Source organism: Thunnus thynnus, chromosome 12 (assembly GCF_963924715.1).
Source record: "Thunnus thynnus chromosome 12, fThuThy2.1, whole genome shotgun sequence".
Classification (NCBI taxonomy): domain Eukaryota; kingdom Metazoa; phylum Chordata; class Actinopteri; order Scombriformes; family Scombridae; genus Thunnus; species Thunnus thynnus.
This window is the reverse complement of record NC_089528.1, coordinates 15,412,175-15,431,663: the sequence shown is the minus strand read 5'-3', so window position 1 is coordinate 15,431,663 and position 19,489 is coordinate 15,412,175. Positions and strand designations below refer to the sequence as shown.

General features: G+C 44.8%; 1 protein-coding gene across 1 annotated transcript in view; it reads left to right on the top strand.

Moving 5' to 3' along the window:
- The window catches only part of ptch2 (patched 2), a 30,868-nt gene extending 12,154 nt beyond the window's left edge, over nt 1–18,714 (top strand). The window contains exons 4-23 of the mRNA XM_067605791.1: nt 28–97; nt 205–296; nt 2,718–2,826; nt 2,930–3,016; nt 3,145–3,266; nt 4,258–4,405; nt 5,308–5,439; nt 5,535–5,690; nt 5,860–5,952; nt 6,044–6,169; nt 7,048–7,435; nt 7,543–8,067; nt 8,640–8,782; nt 8,910–9,090; nt 9,193–9,473; nt 10,976–11,113; nt 11,765–11,907; nt 15,198–15,603; nt 15,710–16,256; nt 16,471–18,714. Coding sequence (XP_067461892.1) covers nt 28–97; nt 205–296; nt 2,718–2,826; nt 2,930–3,016; nt 3,145–3,266; nt 4,258–4,405; nt 5,308–5,439; nt 5,535–5,690; nt 5,860–5,952; nt 6,044–6,169; nt 7,048–7,435; nt 7,543–8,067; nt 8,640–8,782; nt 8,910–9,090; nt 9,193–9,473; nt 10,976–11,113; nt 11,765–11,907; nt 15,198–15,603; nt 15,710–16,256; nt 16,471–16,505 — 3,922 coding nt within the window. The 3' untranslated portion in view covers nt 16,506–18,714. The remainder of the gene's footprint in view (nt 1–27; nt 98–204; nt 297–2,717; nt 2,827–2,929; nt 3,017–3,144; nt 3,267–4,257; nt 4,406–5,307; nt 5,440–5,534; nt 5,691–5,859; nt 5,953–6,043; nt 6,170–7,047; nt 7,436–7,542; nt 8,068–8,639; nt 8,783–8,909; nt 9,091–9,192; nt 9,474–10,975; nt 11,114–11,764; nt 11,908–15,197; nt 15,604–15,709; nt 16,257–16,470) is intronic.
- Nucleotides 18,715–19,489: the final 775 nt, after the last annotated feature.

The window sequence follows — 19,489 nt, the reverse complement described above, 5'->3', positions numbered from 1 at the left end:
CGATAAAAATTGTTTTCTTCTTCATAGATCGTGGGATCTTAACAAAATATGCTATAAATCAGGAGTCCCTATTATAGAAAATGTCATGATTGAAAGGGTAAGTTAATAAAGGAACACTTACATTTTTTGTCATTGATTAAATATTTCCAGGAACTTCAGATTTGTGATGTTTAATCATGTTTCCCTTCTGTTTCCTGATCCCAGATGATTGACAAGCTATTCCCCTGTATGATAATCACCCCATTGGACTGTTTTTGGGAAGGGGCAAAACTACAGGGAGGCTCCGCCTATTTACCGTAAGTCTTGGAATATTTGACCCAACTTCATTTTTTTTTTCATATTAAAACATTTCATAGAAACTCTTGGCTCTCCCTTTGCTGTCATTGCTTCCATCTGACGTTGCAGTCTAGAGCTTTTGGAGGGGTCCGTAACTTTTAACACATGCTCGATGGAGACATACAGTTGGGCTTTCAGTAGTCTGTCAGTGGGTGCTGTGACTGACAGCAGCGGTCAGTAATAGAGTTCTTTTAGGGCCCAGAGAGGGACTGGAGGGGGGTGCCCTGACAGAGAAATTCAAAGAGAGAAAGTGACGGAGAGATGCAGCCAGTGAGGGAGGGATGGAGAGAGAGGAGATGGCTGCAGCAGCAACTGGGTGGTGGGTTGGTAGAACGGAGGGCGGGGAGGCGGCGGTGGTGGTGGTGGCAGGGGAGCCCTTTGGGTCAGACAATGGTAAGCATTCTTTCAGTTTACGAGTGAGTGTCCATCAGCGCAGGGGCCCCGGAGGAGGGAGGGGGGCCGGCTTTGTCAGCTCACGGCTAACACTCGGCATTCTCATGGTAATGCCCCGGGCTCCCAGCTCCCAAGTTGTCCAACAAATAAAATGGGCAGTATTCAAGCCTCAAGTCCCCCGAGAAAGACAGAGAGAGGCTACAAGACGGTTAACAGTGGAGTCTGGGCGTATTTGGGCATTTGCGGATTCAGGTTTTTTTTTTCCTTCCCCTTTTTTTGGGCCGAAGTTCTCTTGAGAAATTGAGTCACTGAAAGAGAGCTTTTTTTTGTCGTCAGAAGTGATATTTCAATTGAGGCCCTCATTTATAAAAGATAGTTTAGACCGTAGCAGATGTTTCTTTGCAAACAAATTATTTGTTGATATGTCTGTGTAGAGCTGACAGCGGTATGTTGCATGACAAGCCAGCACATACAGAAACAAACACAAGTTTCCCATCCTTAGCATCTCCCAGTTGGTTTGTGTGAAAGCAGAGTGAAAGAGTGGGAGATGGGGTCTTTGATGATTCACACGTCTTCCAAGTATTCCACTAAATCACACAAAGTGCTCAACATCTGTTGTTATTTATTAATTGTAGTTTTTTACTCGTTTTTTTTTTCTTGCAAAGCTGAAGAGAACTGGGGGTGGTCACTGAGGCCAGTGTCCCCCTAGTCAGCTTCCGCTTCACTTCAGCCCTGGTTTTAAATGCAAAAAAAAAAAAGAAGAGCGAGATAGAGAGAGAGAAAGGGGAAGAGGGAGAGGGAAGAGGGAGAGAGGCAGATTGGGAAAGAGAATGAGGAAGAATGAGTGAGTGAGAGAGAGAAAAAACTTGGGAGAACAAAGAGCAGCAATCTATGAAAAAACAAAAGGGCCCAGGCCCGGTTCACTCAAGCAAAAACTAGCTGATAAAGGAGTGTGTCTTTGCGAGCAGCAGCAAAAGGGACCCTGGTATGTGGGAATAGGAGAGGAGCTCTCTTCATGAGCCATTGGAGGGAGATTGAGCCCAGAGTTGAGATACTTTGGGATTCTTTTATTCCTCTCTCTTTCTGGCTGACTTCTGTCTTACTTTGTCTCACCGCAGAAAACGTCCATCCATCCTTAAGTGTTTTCTTGCACCGAATCACAGAATCCTCTTGTTTGCTTTACTTCAAGTACAAATCCTTAACTGGTAAAAAATGACACTTTAAGATAATCCTGCCATTCTGTAGACAGGTGAAACATCTCTTTATCAGTTCAATTGTGATTTGAAAATTTCATAAACGCAGTAAAAACAAGGCTTTGCAAACCACAGAGAGAGCTAGTGATGTAAGCCAAAGTATGATATACAGCTACAAATTTATGATAACTTCAAAGCATAATTCACTTCGGTGGATAGACTCTAAAAGCCAAAAGCATCTGAAAACTGTTTAATAGTTTAGTGTAGATTTATAGACCGAATTCTGAATTTATCATAAGAAGAAGGAGGATGGTGGACTCAGGCATCCCTTAACAAACAGTATGAAAGTCCCTTCTTTGCTTCTCCTCTCATCCCTTACCTATTTCCCTCCCTTATAGCCTCCCAACCTCGCCCCTTCCCTCCCTCCTTATCAAGATGTTTGGGAGGCAGAGGTAATCGTTATGACTCAGTGCAGGACATGGAGGAATGGAAGCGAGCAGGCAGCCACCGTGCCTTTTCCCTGGGCATTGTGGCAGCGTGAAACAGGATAATAAACGCTATTTTATCCTGTATCTGCCGCTATGCTCCTGCGTAACTCAGCACAACGAGGGAGAGAGAATTGAAATGAACTGAAAGAATCATAGCTTTTCTTGCACACAGTAGCAGGAATTCAAAGCCGGCATATAGTGACATTAGAGAGCACAGAGCCTAAAGCATATTTACAGTTTCTTCTTCATATTATGAATAGAATATGTTTGGGTTGATGATAATCACAAGTATGTCTTTGCTCTCTAGGGGTATGCCAGATATCCAGTGGATGAATCTCGATCCAGTCAAGCTAATGGAGGAACTGAGTCAGTTCACTTCACTGGAAGGATTTAAGGAGATGTTGGACAAAGCACAGGTGAGACACACAACTTCACACTGATTTACTGAATGAATGACTTAGTTACTTACCTACTTGCATACTTTTTCCCATGTACTGATGTTTTTGTGTGATTCTGTAGGTGGGCCATGCCTACATGAACAGGCCTTGTCTAGACCCCTCAGACCCCGACTGCCCTATCAGTGCACCCAACAAGGAGCAAGGAGAGGTAAACTCACACATAAGCATGCAACTTCAGTCATTATGTACACAAATCTGCAGTAAGTAGGTGAAGAAAGTGGCTCAAAATGTACAAATACGTCTAACATATTTCTCTGCTGCCGTCCTTCTGTGCAGAGTCCTGACATTGCTGGGCGTCTCCAGGGTGGTTGCCATGGTTTCAGCCGGAAGTTCATGCACTGGCAGGAGGAGCTGATCTTGGGAGGGCGAGTAAAGAGCAGCCAGGAGACTCTGCTGAGGTGTGTTTGTATTTATTGGATGTAGATTTTAAGACATAATGTAAGGAAACAGCTTCAGGTGATTATACGCAGTATGCAGTAGGTTTCCTCTTGTCTTATTGGAAGATGTTGTAAGGCGGGGGTGTGATTACTACCAGCCGAGCAGGCAGCCAGTCTGTGAGCCGCCGTGACTGTGGAATCTGTGTAACCCCTAATAACCCAACAGACACATGCTAGGAATGCCTTGTACCGAGAGGGATCGGTTTCCTGCATGACCCTGGTCCAGGATAGACCAATTAAACATGACTGACAGCCACATAAAGCTACCCTGCTACACATTTGTAGTGTAAGGTACTGAAGAAGAAAAAGAAGGAGGAAAACAATCAAACTTACATTTTTCTGAAGCTGAAGTCTCCTAATAAGACAGCTTTGTTTTTTTCTTATTGACTTCAAGTGGATTTGAGAGCATGGCCAATACAAATGGAGTGACAAGCATTGGGTCAGAGCCCAGATCATGACCCACACAAGCCCAATAGAGCCTTGAATGAAAAAGGATTCCCGTCCCATCTGCAAGAGCCACACTTACTCTTGGATGTGATTTATGATCATCTCTTTCACAATTTGAGCAGTACTGCTACTCACTCTGCCCGGGCCAAGAAAACCTGAGGACATCTGGGATCGCAGCCGAGAGAACGTCAGACAGACAGATTAGATAACACCTGCTTTTAGCTGTTTACATTGGCAGACAGACAGGCAGGCGGGCAGGCGGACAAATCCTAGAAGAAATGACACCTGCCTTTAGCCATTCACAGAAAGCCATGCTGCTATAAGGGTTAGGGATACCAAGAACGTCTAAACAGCCAGACTGGATGATTTTTAATGTGCTAGTTTTGAGATGGATGAAGCAGTTGAGGTTTCGTCTCAGCTCGACACACAATAAACCACGTTTGCAGGGCGAGCCTGCGTTTCTCATGTGTCCCAAGCTTACAGTATGTGTGTGGGTGTTTTGCAGCGCGGAGGCTCTCCAAACCATGTTCCTGTTGATGAGTCCTAAGCAGCTATATGAGCACTTTAAAGACGACTACGAGATTCATGACATCAACTGGAATGAAGAAAAGGCCACTGCCATCCTGGAGTCTTGGCAGAGGAAGTTTGTGGAGGTACGAAGGAACACACATACACATTTCACGTACTACTGAATGCACATGCCTCACTGAAAAGCTACAGAATCAGAGAACAAATGAGAAAAATGAGGAGGCTTTCCCCTGTTCCTATGGAGGCTTGTTTTGCTTTGGTGTACACACACATATATGTTGCATGGGACTTACTCTGCTGTGTCTGAATTCCATCAGTCTTCAGCTTCCTTGTAAAGCGAATCGCAGGGCAGTTAAGTGTGTGTGTGTGTGTGTGTGTGTGTGTGTGTGTGTGTGGTGGGCCAATCATCTCTCTCTGTCAGAGCACTAGTTATAGGAACAAGCTGTTGCTGTGATAGCTGACACCCACCACGGTGAGGGTAAGGAAAGAGGGAGGGAGAAAAGTGAGGGACATGAGGAAAGGGAGGGAGGGCAATCAGACTCATACAACAGAGACACAGGACCTCCTCCGCACACATTAAAGAACAAGAACAGATCCGTTCGAGATTGTGAGTGATGACTAAACGCCTACAGGTAAAATAGCGTCGGCCCATTCATGGCACTGAGTAGAGAAAGCAGCCTCCTGAGCCATGTGATCCCATCCTTTTCACCTTTGACCTCACAACCTCTGGCATCTGTGCTCATTACTCCTCAGTTGTTATACGCATACACACACACACACACACACACACACAGCTAGCACACGTAAAAACACACATTCGTGCTTACTCTCACGCACATACACATGTCAAAGGGACAGGGGGGCTTTTTCTGTTTTAGGGCCCTAAAATATGAGGTGGTAGGAAAGAACTGAGGAAGCACTAGTGGGACTATGGGAAGAAAAAAAAACAAGTGTTGTATGTCTGACATTTTGGATATGGGAGTATTTAGTGGCGCTCATGACCATTATTTTGATATTTATCCCTCAGGTGGTCCACCAGAGCATCCCAACAAACTCCAGCCAGTCCATCCACGCTTTCTCCACCACCACCCTCAACGACATCATGAAATCCTTCTCTGACGTTAGCGTCATCAGGGTGGCCGGAGGATACCTGCTCATGGTGAGCATAATAATTGAGTTAATGAAAATATTTACAATGTGTCCTTTATTCCAGTGATTAGTAGTAATAATTTTATATGTATGTGTCCTCTCTAGCTGGCCTATGCCTGTGTGACCATGCTAAGGTGGGACTGTGCCAAGTCCCAGGGGGCCGTGGGACTTGCCGGGGTGCTGTTGGTGGCCCTGTCAGTGGCTGCAGGACTGGGTCTCTGCTCCCTGCTCGGCCTCTCTTTCAATGCTGCTACCACACAGGTACAACTCAAAGAAAAACCACATATATGATATAGTGTACTGCAGTTTACTAGGAGGCTAGATCTTTGAGGGAGTCCTCTTTTGATTTAAAGCCCGGGTTTTGATGTCACACACTTCAAATGTTCATTCTGACCCTTTGTTCTTGCTCTCCCATCGTTTCCCATCCCAGGTGCTTCCCTTCCTGGCACTAGGGATTGGTGTGGATGACATGTTTTTGTTGGCTCACTCCTTCACAGAGGCCGGAAGTAACATCCCCTTTAAGGTACCTTTAAGAGTCTCTTCTTCTCCTCTCTTCTCATCTCCTCTCTTCTCCTCTCCTTCTCCTCTGACTTGTGTTTGTGTTTGCCTTCAAGGAGCGGACGGGAGACTGTTTGCGTCGTACAGGCACCAGCGTGGCTCTGACTTCCATCAACAACATGATCGCTTTCTTTATGGCTGCTCTCGTACCCATCCCGGCCTTGAGAGCTTTCTCTTTGCAGGTATGTTTTGTACGCACTCTCTCACACACACAAGCGCGCAGACATAAACACATGTACACAATCACACACCAAGAGGCCTGAGGCTCCTTTGAAAATGAAAGAGATAACTTAAGAGAGGTGACATTTATTCAGAGCAAGGAAAGCCTTTGTTCCCAGTTTTATTGCCGCAGCACCTACAGGGCCAACATTTTTGTGTGTGTGTATGTTCTTAAGTGTGTGTGTGTGTGTGTGTGTGTGTGTGTGTGTGTGCATGTGTGTAATGTGGAATAATCAGAGCAAAGAGAGTGATGAACAGACAGAGAGAGAGCTAGAGGGAGAGGGAGGGAGGAGTGGATCAGTATATCACTGGCCCGTCAAGGCGGTTTGCTCTGATCTGTGACTAACTGTGGGTGGTCCGAAAACACACAAGCACACACACAAATACGCACACATAGACATACACACACTGGAAACCACAGCCAGTTAGAATGTCAGCTTCAGGGGCTGGGGTGAGTGGGGAGGCGGCGGTGGTGGTGGTGAAGGGTGATGGTTTTGCTCAGACTCGCAACATATATATCCCCCCCCACCCCACCCCCCCACCCCCTCCCTGCTTCTTTCTCTCATTCTTTCTAGCAGTTCTTTCGTTCTGGCCCTCTTTTCTTTCTTTTCTCTCAGTCTCTCTATCCCTCTCCCCTCCTGGCTTGCTTAGTATTCCTGGCTGGTGATTTAGAGTAAGGCTTTTCTTTACTTTCTGGGCTGTGGTCTGAGATACTAAAAAAAATGGAGCCCTGAATCTCCCCAGCTGGGGTAGGGTGTCTGTAATTTCACATGCTGTTCTCTGTCTCTTCTCACCTCGTTTTTTTTTTCTCTTTTTTTTCTGTCTGCATTTCTCTCCCTAGGCGGCCATTGTGGTCGTGTTTAACTTCGCCATGGTGCTGCTCATCTTCCCTGCCATCCTCAGTTTGGACCTCCACCGGCGCGAAGACAAGCGTTTGGACGTCCTCTGCTGCCTGTACAGCCCCTGCTCTGACCGTGTCATCCACCTCTCTCCCCATGAGTTGTCGGACGCCGGAGAGCAGCCGCACACACCCACGACAGCAACAGCGCACACGCACCAGTACACAGCGGGATCAACCATCACCACCAGCACCCAAATAACCACCACGGTACAGGCGTTCACGCAGTGCGACGCAGCCGGCCAGCATATCGTCACGATCCTACCGCCTACCTCTCAGATCTCCACCAGCCCTCCTTCCATCATCCTCTGCCCCACTTCCCAGGCTCAAGGTGAATAAAGCTTCTCACAATTATGTTTTAGTATAGTAAAAACACCAGTCTCCACTTGTACTTCTATTTATCAGCGTTTGACAAGTCCTTGTGTTTACCCCCTCTAGCCATCACACCTTCCCCCACCACCACCTCTGTGCCAGACCCCTACGGCTCCCAGCTCTTCACCCCTACCTCCAGCTCCACTCGGGACCTCCTAGCTCAGGTGGAGGACTCCAAATCAGGAAAGGAGTGCGTCCCACTCCCGTTCCTGCACTGGAATCTGGCAAGCTTTGCCAGGGAGAAATATGCCCCTCTACTCCTCAAACCCAAGAGCAAAGCCATCGTGGTTGTCCTCTTCCTAGGCCTCCTGGGCCTCAGCCTATATGGGACCACCATGGTGCACGATGGCCTCTACCTGACCGACATTGTGCCACGCGACACCAAGGAGTACGATTTCATCGACGCCCAGTTCAAGTATTTCTCCTTCTACAACATGTACCTGGTGACCATGGATAGATTTGATTACGCCAGGTCACAGCGGCTGCTGATCCAGCTGCACAATGCCTTCAACTCTGTTAAATATGTGGTCAGAGACAGCGACAACAAACTGCCCCGCATGTGGCTGCACTACTTCCAGGACTGGCTCAGAGGTAAGAATACAGGCTCAGTAATGTTTTTTTTTTTTGAGTGAGTCAGGTGATAATTTACTCTTTTCCCCCCTGAGGATTACTGATATCTGATGATGTCAGAATCCGGTAGAGGGTGCAACAGGTTTTTTCAGGTGTGCTTGTTACTAAAGACAGGAGTGAATGGATGTGTGGGATGGGGGTGAGAATGTGCAAAGGGTGACTGAAAGTTCAGTCACACTGTTTACCCTCATCCACCTGGGCTCAGGGGTGGTGCAGTAGACGGGTTGGGGTCATAGGTTATCTATGCATGTGTGTGTGTGTGTGTGTGAGTGTGTGTGTGTGTGTCCTCAGGCTAGGACGTGTCAGAGGCCCAGTCAGGAGGAAGTAATAGCTAACAGGTCAATAAGAGCCAGCTGAAAAAAAGCGGCAGAAAAGGAAACTTGATATTCCACACTTTCGTCATCATTGCACACATAGACAGACAGCTCTTGTAATTATGATGTTATGATAAAAGTTAGTTATGATAAAAGAAGAGGTAATATTTATAAATGACAACCACAATAACCTTTTTTTCTGTTTTACCTCTCACGCAGGTCTTCAGGCTGCTTTTGATGCTGACTGGCTGGCGGGGAGGATTACCTCTGACAGCTATCGTAATGGCACAGAAGACGGCGCTCTGGCATACAAGCTCCTCATCCAGACCGGTTCCAAGAAAGAGCCTTTCAACTACAGCCAGGTATGTCCAAGAGCTACAGAAAACACTTTAAAACAGAATCCACATGTCACTCTTACTGTATGTGGACCTGTCTTTATACTATTTATCCTGAAGAAAAAAACTCAACAAATGAATCATTTTTCTCTAGCTAACTTCTCGTCGGCTGGTGGATGCAGAGGGTCTGATCCCCCCGGAGGTGTTTTACATTTACCTGACAGTTTGGGTCAGTAATGATCCACTGGGCTATGCTGCCTCTCAGGCCAACTTCTACCCCCATCCCAGAGAGTGGATTCACGACAAGTACGACACCACGGGGGAAAACCTGCGCAGTAAGTGTCTCATCACATGTATAGCAGCAATCAGAAGAAGCTGACTTTCTGTCACCTGCAACTCACTTTTTGTACCACCTCCCTTTCCCTCCTTCCTTGCAGTCCCGGCGGCAGAGCCCCTGGAGTTTGCTCAGTTCCCTTTCTACCTGAACGGCCTTCGGCAGGCCAGCGACTTCGTGGAAGCCATCGAGAGCGTGCGGGCCATCTGCGACGAGTTCAGCCGAAAGGGTGTGTTCAACTACCCCAACGGTTACCCCTTCCTATTCTGGGAGCAGTACATCGGCCTCAGACACTGGTTCCTGCTGGCAATCAGCGTGGTGCTGGCCTGCACCTTCCTGGTCTGTGCCATTCTCCTGCTCAACCCCTGGACCGCCGGCATTATTGTAAGTCAACAATCAGTTTAGTCTATGATGTTTCATCATATCCTCCTCTTCTTTTCCATCTTTTGCTATTTGTCGTACTTTTTCCACCTCATGCTACCTCAACAACATCATTAGTCCCTTCCTCCCTCTCATCTTCCTCTCACTTTCTTCTCACCCCTCTTAGCACAGCTCAATAACGCTGTCTAGGGGGCCCCTTTTTCTCTGCGGAGGGCCAGTGCGCGCGCTCGCACACACACACACACACACAGGGACCTTTGTCATTCTAATGTAGGCTGGGCCGGCCTTAGAAAAGGAAATGCAAAGGAGCAAGAAAGGCTTTGCCCTCCTGAAGCCTCTACCTCCAACTCCCTTGCTGCTTTTGTCAGAGGGAGAGGGAGAGACTTGGGGACAGGACAGATCTGCCCAGTTGCGACCTTGGCCTGCTCAACCCATCCATCAGAGATGTGTGTGCATGTGTGTGTGTGTGTGTGTGAGAGAGAGGGAGAGAGAGAGAGAAAGAGACAGTCTGAGTGTTCAGCGGTTGGAAAACATTTCACACACAAGCTGGTGGGACCGGTGGCCCCCCAAATGCACACACATCCACATATCCACGACCATTGGGGGGCTAAAGTGTAGCTCAACAACAGTTCCAGTTTCAGTTGGAATGTGTTTTAATTTAAGTAGCCGTCTCTAGCTGCACTGATTGAGACAGCAACACAACACAATCTCCTCAGACAGAGAGAGAGGCACAGCTACGCGCACGTATGGTTTCCAAGCATCAGCCTGCCTGTGAGGGTTTCACCCGGCCTGTATGCGGTCGAGCAGTAAAACGGCTTTTATCATTTCCAATTTAACCGTGCCCCAGCTCGGAGGCCCTGCTGGGATCAAACGCTCCCATTGGCCGGGAACAGCTTTCTCCTCCTTGTTCTTTAAGACTTGTTGTTGCTGTTTGTATTGCGGTTTACAGTAACATCACACATTTACTATTAAAACATTAACAAAAAGAAACACTGCATTACTCAGATGTTCCATTAAAATATCGGAAACACTAAAATAAGTAATATCGGGCTGCTGTCTTGTGAAAGAATAAGAGTATTGGATTTTCACAAACAGAAAGATGTACATGAGGTGTTATGGGAGTGACAGAGTGCCCGCACTCTGTTGTCTCAGGCTCTGTCAATCATTACGACCACCTCTGGGAAGGAAGAAGAGAAAAAGAAGCATGGAGCGAGGAGGGGGAGGCAGGGAGGGAGAAGGGGAAGGTATTAGCCTTAGGGTGGGTAATTTGATGCTATGTGGTTGAGATCCTGAGTACAGGGTCAAAGATTGTGTGGGGTGAAGAGGCAAAAGAGCTCAACTCCAGTCACTAAGGAAACACATAAATTCACTTTTACTGTTTGCATGCTTTTACTTTTATTTCACTATTTACTTGCTTTCCGCTTCCTCGTGCTGTTGTGCTCAAATATCTGCGGTTAAAAAAACCACTCGGTATGTAACAATTTCTTTCTGTTTCTTCTCATCAGGTGTTTATCTTGGCCATGATGACGGTGGAGTTGTTTGGCATCATGGGTCTGATTGGCATCAAGCTGAGCGCCATCCCCGTGGTCATCCTGATCGCCTCGGTGGGCATCGGAGTGGAGTTCACCGTTCACATCGCGCTGGTAAGTCCACAGGCACAAGTTAGAGCACACACATGAATTAACAGTCAGAAGGACTGAGCACCCGCAAGTAAACACCTTCTTTACTTGAAACCTGATACTTCAGGTCCTCATACCTAATAATCACCAACCTGTGACTACAAAAGAGTTGCTGGTAATATGATTTAAAACCACGAATGTATGGCTACTTTTAAGTGTTGTTTGCGGGAAAATTTACACTTAATCATTAATATGATTTCTTAATTGTTGCTTAAATGTTTTATTTTCTCAATGATTTGCTTTTGCCATTTTATAAAGGCAATAAGCCATATTCAGCAATCATTTTTATTAGTTTTAAAATCAGTGCAAAACACAAGCTCCTGTGGCTCTGCTTAAAACAGAAAGTGATTTACGTAAAATACGTGTGATTAAAGATTTACTAGGAAACTTAGAATTCTGGCTTCCTGATTCATGCTGGCAGCTCCAAACTTTCTTTCTAGCCTAGTGTGCTGTCTTGTAGTACAATGTAGTGATCCCCAACAAAACCAAATACAGGAATCCCGAAGCGTGCCAGGCCTCGCCGCAAGCACAAGTTTTGTGTGATCGGCAAGATTTCCAACTCATTTCTCTTCCCCACCCCCCCCCTCCACCCCCCCCCACCCCCCTCCGCTGCAGGGTTTCCTGACAGCGATTGGCAACAGAAACAAGCGCTCTGCAGTGGCTCTGGAGCACATGTTTGCCCCAGTGGTTGACGGAGCGATCTCTACGCTGCTGGGCGTTCTCATGCTGGCGGGGTCAGAGTTTGACTTCATCATGAGGTGAGATGCAGTGTATTTGCTACTGTGTGTGTGTGTGTGTGTGTAGCTTTGTATGTGCATTTGACAAGTCAGGTGAAATACACATGTGCTCACTTTGTGTGTGTGAGTGACAGTACTCACACTACCCTCCACAGCCCATGTGTTACCCTCAGGAGACGCAGTGTTTTGGTTTTACACCATTGGTGTTTGTGTGATTGTGTGTATGTGTGTGTGTGTGTGTGTGTGTGGGGCCAGTTGTCTAGCCTCACTCAGGGGATGGGAGAAAGCCTTGTGGGGGGTCAGGGGTGCATGCAGGTGGAAATGCTATACCCCTATTTATGCACACACACACACAGACACACACAGTGACAAATATGCACCTGGTTCTGTCAATCTGGGCACACACGCAACCGTCTCTCCAGCCTCAGAGCAAAACAAATGGGGAAAACATCAAGGGTGTGTAGCAGCTGCTCGTAAACATGGAAGTGTTCTGCTACCCACTGGGTGGTGTCTCTCGCTCTCTCTCTCTCACTCGCTCTCTGTCTCTTTCACACACACACACACACACATTCACACAGGGGAATCTGTAAAAATTCCTATCATCCATTTGGCATTCTCTCCTTCCATGTTGGGTGCCGTAATAAAAAATGGAGCTAAATTTGAACTGGTCAGCCAGTCAGATGGTCTGTAGCCCACCAACAGACATCACTGCCCTCTATGTGTGTGTGCATGTAGATTGTGTGTGTGTGTGTGTGTGTATGCGTGTGTATACTCGCATGTGTATGTGTGTGTTTTCTACCACTGTTTCATGGTCAGAGTGGAAAAAAGGCAAATAGCTCGATGTTTTTCAGCCGAATGTGGTCTCGGCCCAAACCCGAAACCACAACCTTGAGCTCACAGACTGCAGCAGTCCTCCATGACATAAAAAGCACAGTTTTTTTTTCTGCAGAAACAGAGACAGAAGCAGAGAGAGAGAGGAGAAGTACTCTGAGGGTGGCTTCCTTGCATGGATACATGGTCCTGGTGGGTGGGAGGATGGATGTTAGATGAGCGGATCCTCCGCTGTGTTGGATGGGATTGATTAAGAGGTGTAAATATGCAGAAATAATGGGAAGTTGGATTGAGATTAAGAGAGTCCGAGAAAACGTTTTCAGCATTTTGTTTTTCTTCTTTTCTGCCGTCGTTGTGTGAGAGATCATTTTCAGAGGACGGGGCAAGAAAGGGAGACAGAGGCGTCTAGTATCTCTGTTGGAGGTCTTGTTTAGCTGTAGCTGTAGCTGTGGTCGGGTGAATGGGGCAAGCCAGAGCTGGCTAGCTGGGGAGTAGCATAAATATACTGCTGTAAACATCTCCTGGCCTTGTAATGCACTGAATAAACAGCACGCCTAATTCAGCTCTGCGCAGAGTCCTCTCACACACACACACAGTTACATGCATGCACACACATGCCGGGCACATATGCGTGCACACAGACACACACACACAAGGAGAAATTCACATATGTACAGGCATGTAAACACTTACGCTGTCTTTCTCACACACACACACACACACACATACACACACGACTCCCCAGGCTCTGACAACGAATGGAAAAGATTACAGTTTATATAAACAACAGAATTCCTAACAGTGAGACGCTGTTGGAGGTCCCACCAATGTCTCGCTCTTTTTCTTTCTGTCTCGCTCTTCCCTCGTTTTTGTGTAGTTTCGGAGTAAGATAAGCGAGTGAAAAACGCCGTAAAAATGATGATGTCCCATTTGTGATTTCAGCGCCTGCGCGTGAATGAGCTTTAATTCAATCAAGCACGCTGATTGAATATCTGTGTGTGGTTTTAAGGAAAGCATGGTTTGAGCAGAGAGAGTAAAAAATTGAAAATATCTCCCTGAAGTGTTTTGTCAAAACTGGTTAGGATGACATGCGTTATGCTTCTGATAAAGGAAGAAAACAAGGACACTGGTTAGAGAGGGAAGGGGAAAATATGTGAGAGAGAGTAGGGGGGCTAAAATGCGTAATGGTGGTGAGGTTCCTAGAGAATGAAATCACACCCAACTTGCAAACCATGAACTTTTTCCTGAAGAGTGACCTTTGTCAAGTTAAGTAGTAGTAATAATCATTGTAGTAGTCCATTCAGAGGAGAGAGGCATGTTTCCATAACACTCCACAGCTATTATCCCTGTCCTTGTTGGCTTCCTCTTTTTTTTTTTTCTTCATTCCAACAATCTTTTTTTTTTTTTTTCTCCCCTTCTCTCTTTTCTTTAAGTCTGGCTGGTGGTTAGCATCTCACTGTCTCTCTCTTTCTGCTTTCTGTTAGTGTTTAAGTGGAGTCCTCTCTAATTTTCTTGGGGAGCTCTTTCTTGTGGCCTGCCTCCACCCCTGGCCTCCTCAGAGCTCCGCTGAGATGCACGCACACGCATAAAAAAAAAAAAAAAAAAAAAAAAAAAAAAATCGCTGCTCACACACACTCATGCACACAGAGTGAAAAACAGAGCAAGAGAAAGTCTTGTAGCAACAGTGGAGGCATCAAAGCATGTTTTAGTTGGACTGAGCGGGGAATCAGATTTGCCCCCCCTGCCTTTGATACACAAACACTGGGCTTTCCCTGACTTCTTCCCCTGAGCTACTTCCCTTCCTCATGTGCCAACTATGTGTGTGTGTTTGGAGTCGTGCACGCGCATGTGTGTATTTCTGTTCTTGTCCATATGAAACATCACTGTGATCCTTCATGTTTTTTGTCACATAAATAAGAAAATTTGAGCAGGAAAAACCTATAAAATTAACATTTATGTCAAATTTTTTACACTTTGTTACATCTGAACTGCAGGCAAAACCCTAAAAACCTTAAGATGCAAATGAAAATGAGAATGTATATATCGTGGCGCTGTATGAGTGTGTGAGTGTGTGTGTATGCATATGCACTTTTAAATGCATGTGTGTGTAGCTGTGTGTGTGTGTGATATAGCTGATTCAAGCAATAAGCCAGGAGAGAAGAGAAGGGTTGGCAGACCTGTTCAGTGTAAACACAGAAGTGCTTTGGTATTGCCTGACCTCAGCTAAAATTCAGCAAGCAGCAACTGAGTTAACAATTAGCAGCTACCTGCTACCAGCTAACAAGCAAGGTGTGATTGCTGTCATTGCTCAGTAACTCTTTCTTACTATAATTGCTGCTCACTTATTGTTTCAGAGAAAAAAAGAGATATTAGTGATTTTTTTTTCAGAAAGCTAACAAGATGCCAGCAGCTACTGTAGGTTTGATTTTTTAGTTTTATGTTCAAACTTAACTAACAGCCATCATTACCCCTTCCCTCAGGTATTTCTTTGCTGTGCTGGCCATCTTGACTGTTTTGGGGATGTTGAATGGCTTGGTTCTCCTGCCAGTCCTCCTGTCCATGATGGGCCCTCCAGCTGAGGTCACGCCAGTTGACAATGCCAGCCGCCTGCCCACACCTTCCCCAGAACCTCCTCTGCCTCCGCCGATGGCCCACCATGGGTACTACACGGGCCATCACAACCCCCGGTCAGCTCGCCAACAAGCTTTTTCAGAGTCGTCAGACTCTGAGTATTACTCGGAGATGACCACCACGTCAGGGATCGGGGAGGAGGATTATAAGTACTGTGACCGGAGCGCATACATAGCAACGCACACCAGCGTTCCACCTGCTACATCTCACATACTGCTGGAAGCCAGCAAGAACCCCACCTTCCCCAAGCTCACGGTACGCTGCATGACCACACTGACAAAATAGAGATTCTTATATAAGTGCTCTCCAAAGTCGTGTGTTTTTCTGAAAGTAAATGATGATTTTTTTTTATTTGTTGTAGGTGGTGAAGCCATTCAGAGAAAACACAACAGGCACTGGTGGAAGGATAGAACCAGCAAGTGAATCACACAACACACAGTCACCTCTAAGCTGCCAAGTTATGTGCTGGGATGGAAACAAGCGGGAACAGCAGCAGCAGGGCCAACGCTTGCCCAGCGACAGAGCTCACTTTCCTGGGAGGACTTGTCAAAGCGGCCCCAGGCCTCAGAACGGCAGAGGGCCTCAGCCAAACAGGACTAAAGGGCCGAACTATAGCAATAGCAACTCCGCCCTGCCGACGCAACAAGGCTCCACTGGGGGACCTGTTACCATGGTTACGGCCACAGCCTCCGTGACGGTGGCTGTGCATCCAACCTTGCCAGGGGCGGCATACCAGGGCTACATGCATGAAGGTTTTGACACAGACAGTGAGTCGGACTGTTTTGAGGCTGCTAAGAGGACTTGTGGTGACAAAACAAACTTTTCTTCATGTAAGAGAGACTCTCTAGAGCTCCAGGACTTGGAAGCAACACAGGGCCAGACAGAGCATCAGCTCTACAAGACACAAGGTGAGTCTGCAACCATTCAATCTTAGGTTTAAGTTGTAATCTTCCAAATACGCATATTGAGAGCTGACATTAAACATAACAACAAATCAAGAAAAATGTGTTTTTTCATTGAGATAATACTATTTGTAGATATTCAAGCTTTAATTTCTCATTGTTTGGATGTTTGTTCGGCAATGTCTAACACTTTTTTCTTTTCTCTGTTTCTCTGCTGCAGGTGGGTTGAGGATCCAGGCAGCCAAAGATTGCTAGACTCTCTCACACACCACGCCTTCTCTCTTTTTGAGTCTCTGGCTGCTTCCCAGAGCACCTTGGCGCCCGCACGGCGTCACATCACGTCTTGAACTCTAAACTGTACATAGACTTCACACAGAAAAAAAAAGAGGAGGATTTATTTCAAGGACATATTAAGAAAATTGACTTGTTTTAAGAATTATATAAATCTATGAGTATATATTTTAATACTAAAAAAGAGGGAAGCTATTTAAAAGAGTACTGTATAACTTGGGTATACTCTCGTGTAAAAGTTCAGATGTAAAAGATTATTTTTTTCGTGGGGCGGTTGATTTTTGTCCCCCACAGTGTATAGAATAAGAAATGTGCTATATGTAAAAAGTGTCCACAAAAAGTGAGATGTTATTAAGATATTAGGCTATTGAACATACATGGTCAGTGTTTTATTTCTATTTGTATTATTATGTTTTTTTTTGTTTTTTTTGTTTTTTGTTTTTTTTTTTGCTGCTACACTTCAAAATAATTTTAAGTGATTTGCCTTAAAAAATGCAGTACCCCCTCTTTCTCCCCTCATGTCTATATATACTTTTAACTTTGTGAGATCTTCTGCTTCTGACACACTCTCTGTTGCATTTAAAGTACAGACGTTCTCAGTCACAGTGTGCACTGTAAAGAAAAAAAAGCAGAGAATTACACAGCAGATACTGTTTTATTAACAGTAGTAACCGTTGTGCCTTCAATATGTCCCCTTTTCCTTGTTATCACAGCATTCAGAGCTCAGTATTATGTTCTTGCTTTGGTGTAAATATGTTTTTACCTGTTTTGTCCCAGTCTTGTCCAGACACAGAATGTTTGTCAAGAAGCACTAGTAGACTTGTGTTTGTCAGTTTTCACCATCATCATCATCTGTCATCTGTCTGGGTGCCCCAATGTCCTCTGCAGTTTTAAACTACTTGAAGGAGCTGTGATAAGATTTTTTTTTATTCTGCAGTTTTTCTAAGCTCTACAGCAGGTGAAGTTCACATTTGTCAGGTTGTGTTTGACAGACGTGTTGTTCATCAGCTTGTATTATTTTTAAAGGGAATTATAAAATCCAATGCAAAGGGAGTGATTTTTAAAATGTTACTATTATTTTTTCTTTTTTTTTTCTTTTGCTGGCTGCTTTAGGGTTGTAACATGTTAATGTTGTTGTGACCCTGTGCAATTATCAATATAATAATAATAATAATAATAATAATAGGTATTATTTGCATTTATTACAATATACAAGCCAGCTCTGGCTAACAGAGTTAGTTTAGTCTTTTTAGTGCTTCAACCTGCTCTGACTCATCTTCTCGCGCTCACTTTCTAATGTCTCACTTGTCTTTTTTAATACAAACCTCATATATGCCACGTTTTCTTTCATCCTTAGGCTTTGCTTTACAAAGTTTATGTTGTTCTTCAGTATTGGTCTCATCACTGCCAGGTTAAATTGCAGGGAAAATCATGCGGATCTTTTTTTTTTATGTCATTTCTTTAAGTGGCAGCTTCGGTTTCTTTTGTAAATATGAAAGAAAGGTTAAGTAGCTACTGTGCAGTTGTGAATAATTAAGCAAAACGAACAGAGCACCATTTACAGTTTGATCTGACCGTAGACAGCCAGGAGGTGTTGTCAGACAGTGGTGAGGAGTTTAGAGGGAGGAGGTTGAGGGGGGAGCTCCTGCATTGGTTTGTAGTTTATTTCAAAAAAAATTGTTAATGTCATGCCATATAAATTATTTATATTAAAATTTTATTTTTGTAGTTTGTACAGATGTTAGTATCTAGACTGAAGTTCTATTTTTAAAGAGTAAATATATATTATATATAAATATATCTATTTGTTGCCGAGTTTGATTTTGTTTTGTTGTTTTGTTCTGTTTGCATTTTGGGATGGGGGGATTCACGGGAGGGAGGGGTTGACAACACTTTAGAGCAGAGGCCTTTTTTTTGTTTGTTTGTTTGTTTGGGGGCAGTTGGAGGACCATGAAGGAGAAGGTGTGTAGGAATGTGTCACTGTTACACCTTGTTTTTAAGTTTCCTCTTGGCCCTTCTTTCTTCATTGTCATTTTTTTTTTTAAATGTTCTTGTCCATGTCTAAAACACTGTGACTTCTGAAAACTATGCTCAAGAAAAACCCTTGTGTGACCGTTATGTTCCCTCACCTGCTATAGAAATTTAACTAACAAAATAAATTGAATGAAAAAAGTGTCCCTGTGGTCTTTGCCAGTCTTTTCTAGTGTGTGTGTGTGTGTGTGTGTGTGTCTGTGTGTGTGTTTGGTGTGTGACCCTACATAGAGGTAAAGGGTCAGCAGTGTTATCACAAATACAGATGAGCTAACTTACAAACTGACAGTGTTTGCTGGATAAATATCTTTAAACAGCCTATTCTAACTTATCAAGCTGCATTGCGGGAATGTCAAACAAAAGCTTTGATTATAGTGTGCTGATTATTTAAACCCCAAGATATCCTTATCATTTAAGTGAATTTATTGCTAGATGCTCAAAATGACCCTTATTAAGGTCTCTCGGCGTCATTAATCTTGGACAAACACAACTATGTCGTTGAATAAAAGTTATACAGGACAAATCACAATGAATGATCAGTATCATTGCACCAGTATATCCTTGCAAGGAGAGCAGCAAGTGACATCTGATTATTATAAATTAAATATCAATATACACTTATATACACCTTTAATAATTTAGGGAAAAAAGGACCTGCGTTATTGTCTCTTCATGGTGAATATTGCTGTGAATGGGCTGTTTTAATGTTTTAATGTGCTGAAAACTGAATTTCTGTTCATCACATTTCTGAATCCAGGAGATCCACTGATATTCAACACATAAAAGAGTAAAGTTACTCCAGAAAAAAGGTTGTTCCAACCTCAAGCTTTCTGCTTTACTTAAAAACTATCATCAGAAGGAGTTTGATCAGGAAACATATACAGCCAGACTGCCATGAAATGTAAGATGGATGTTAC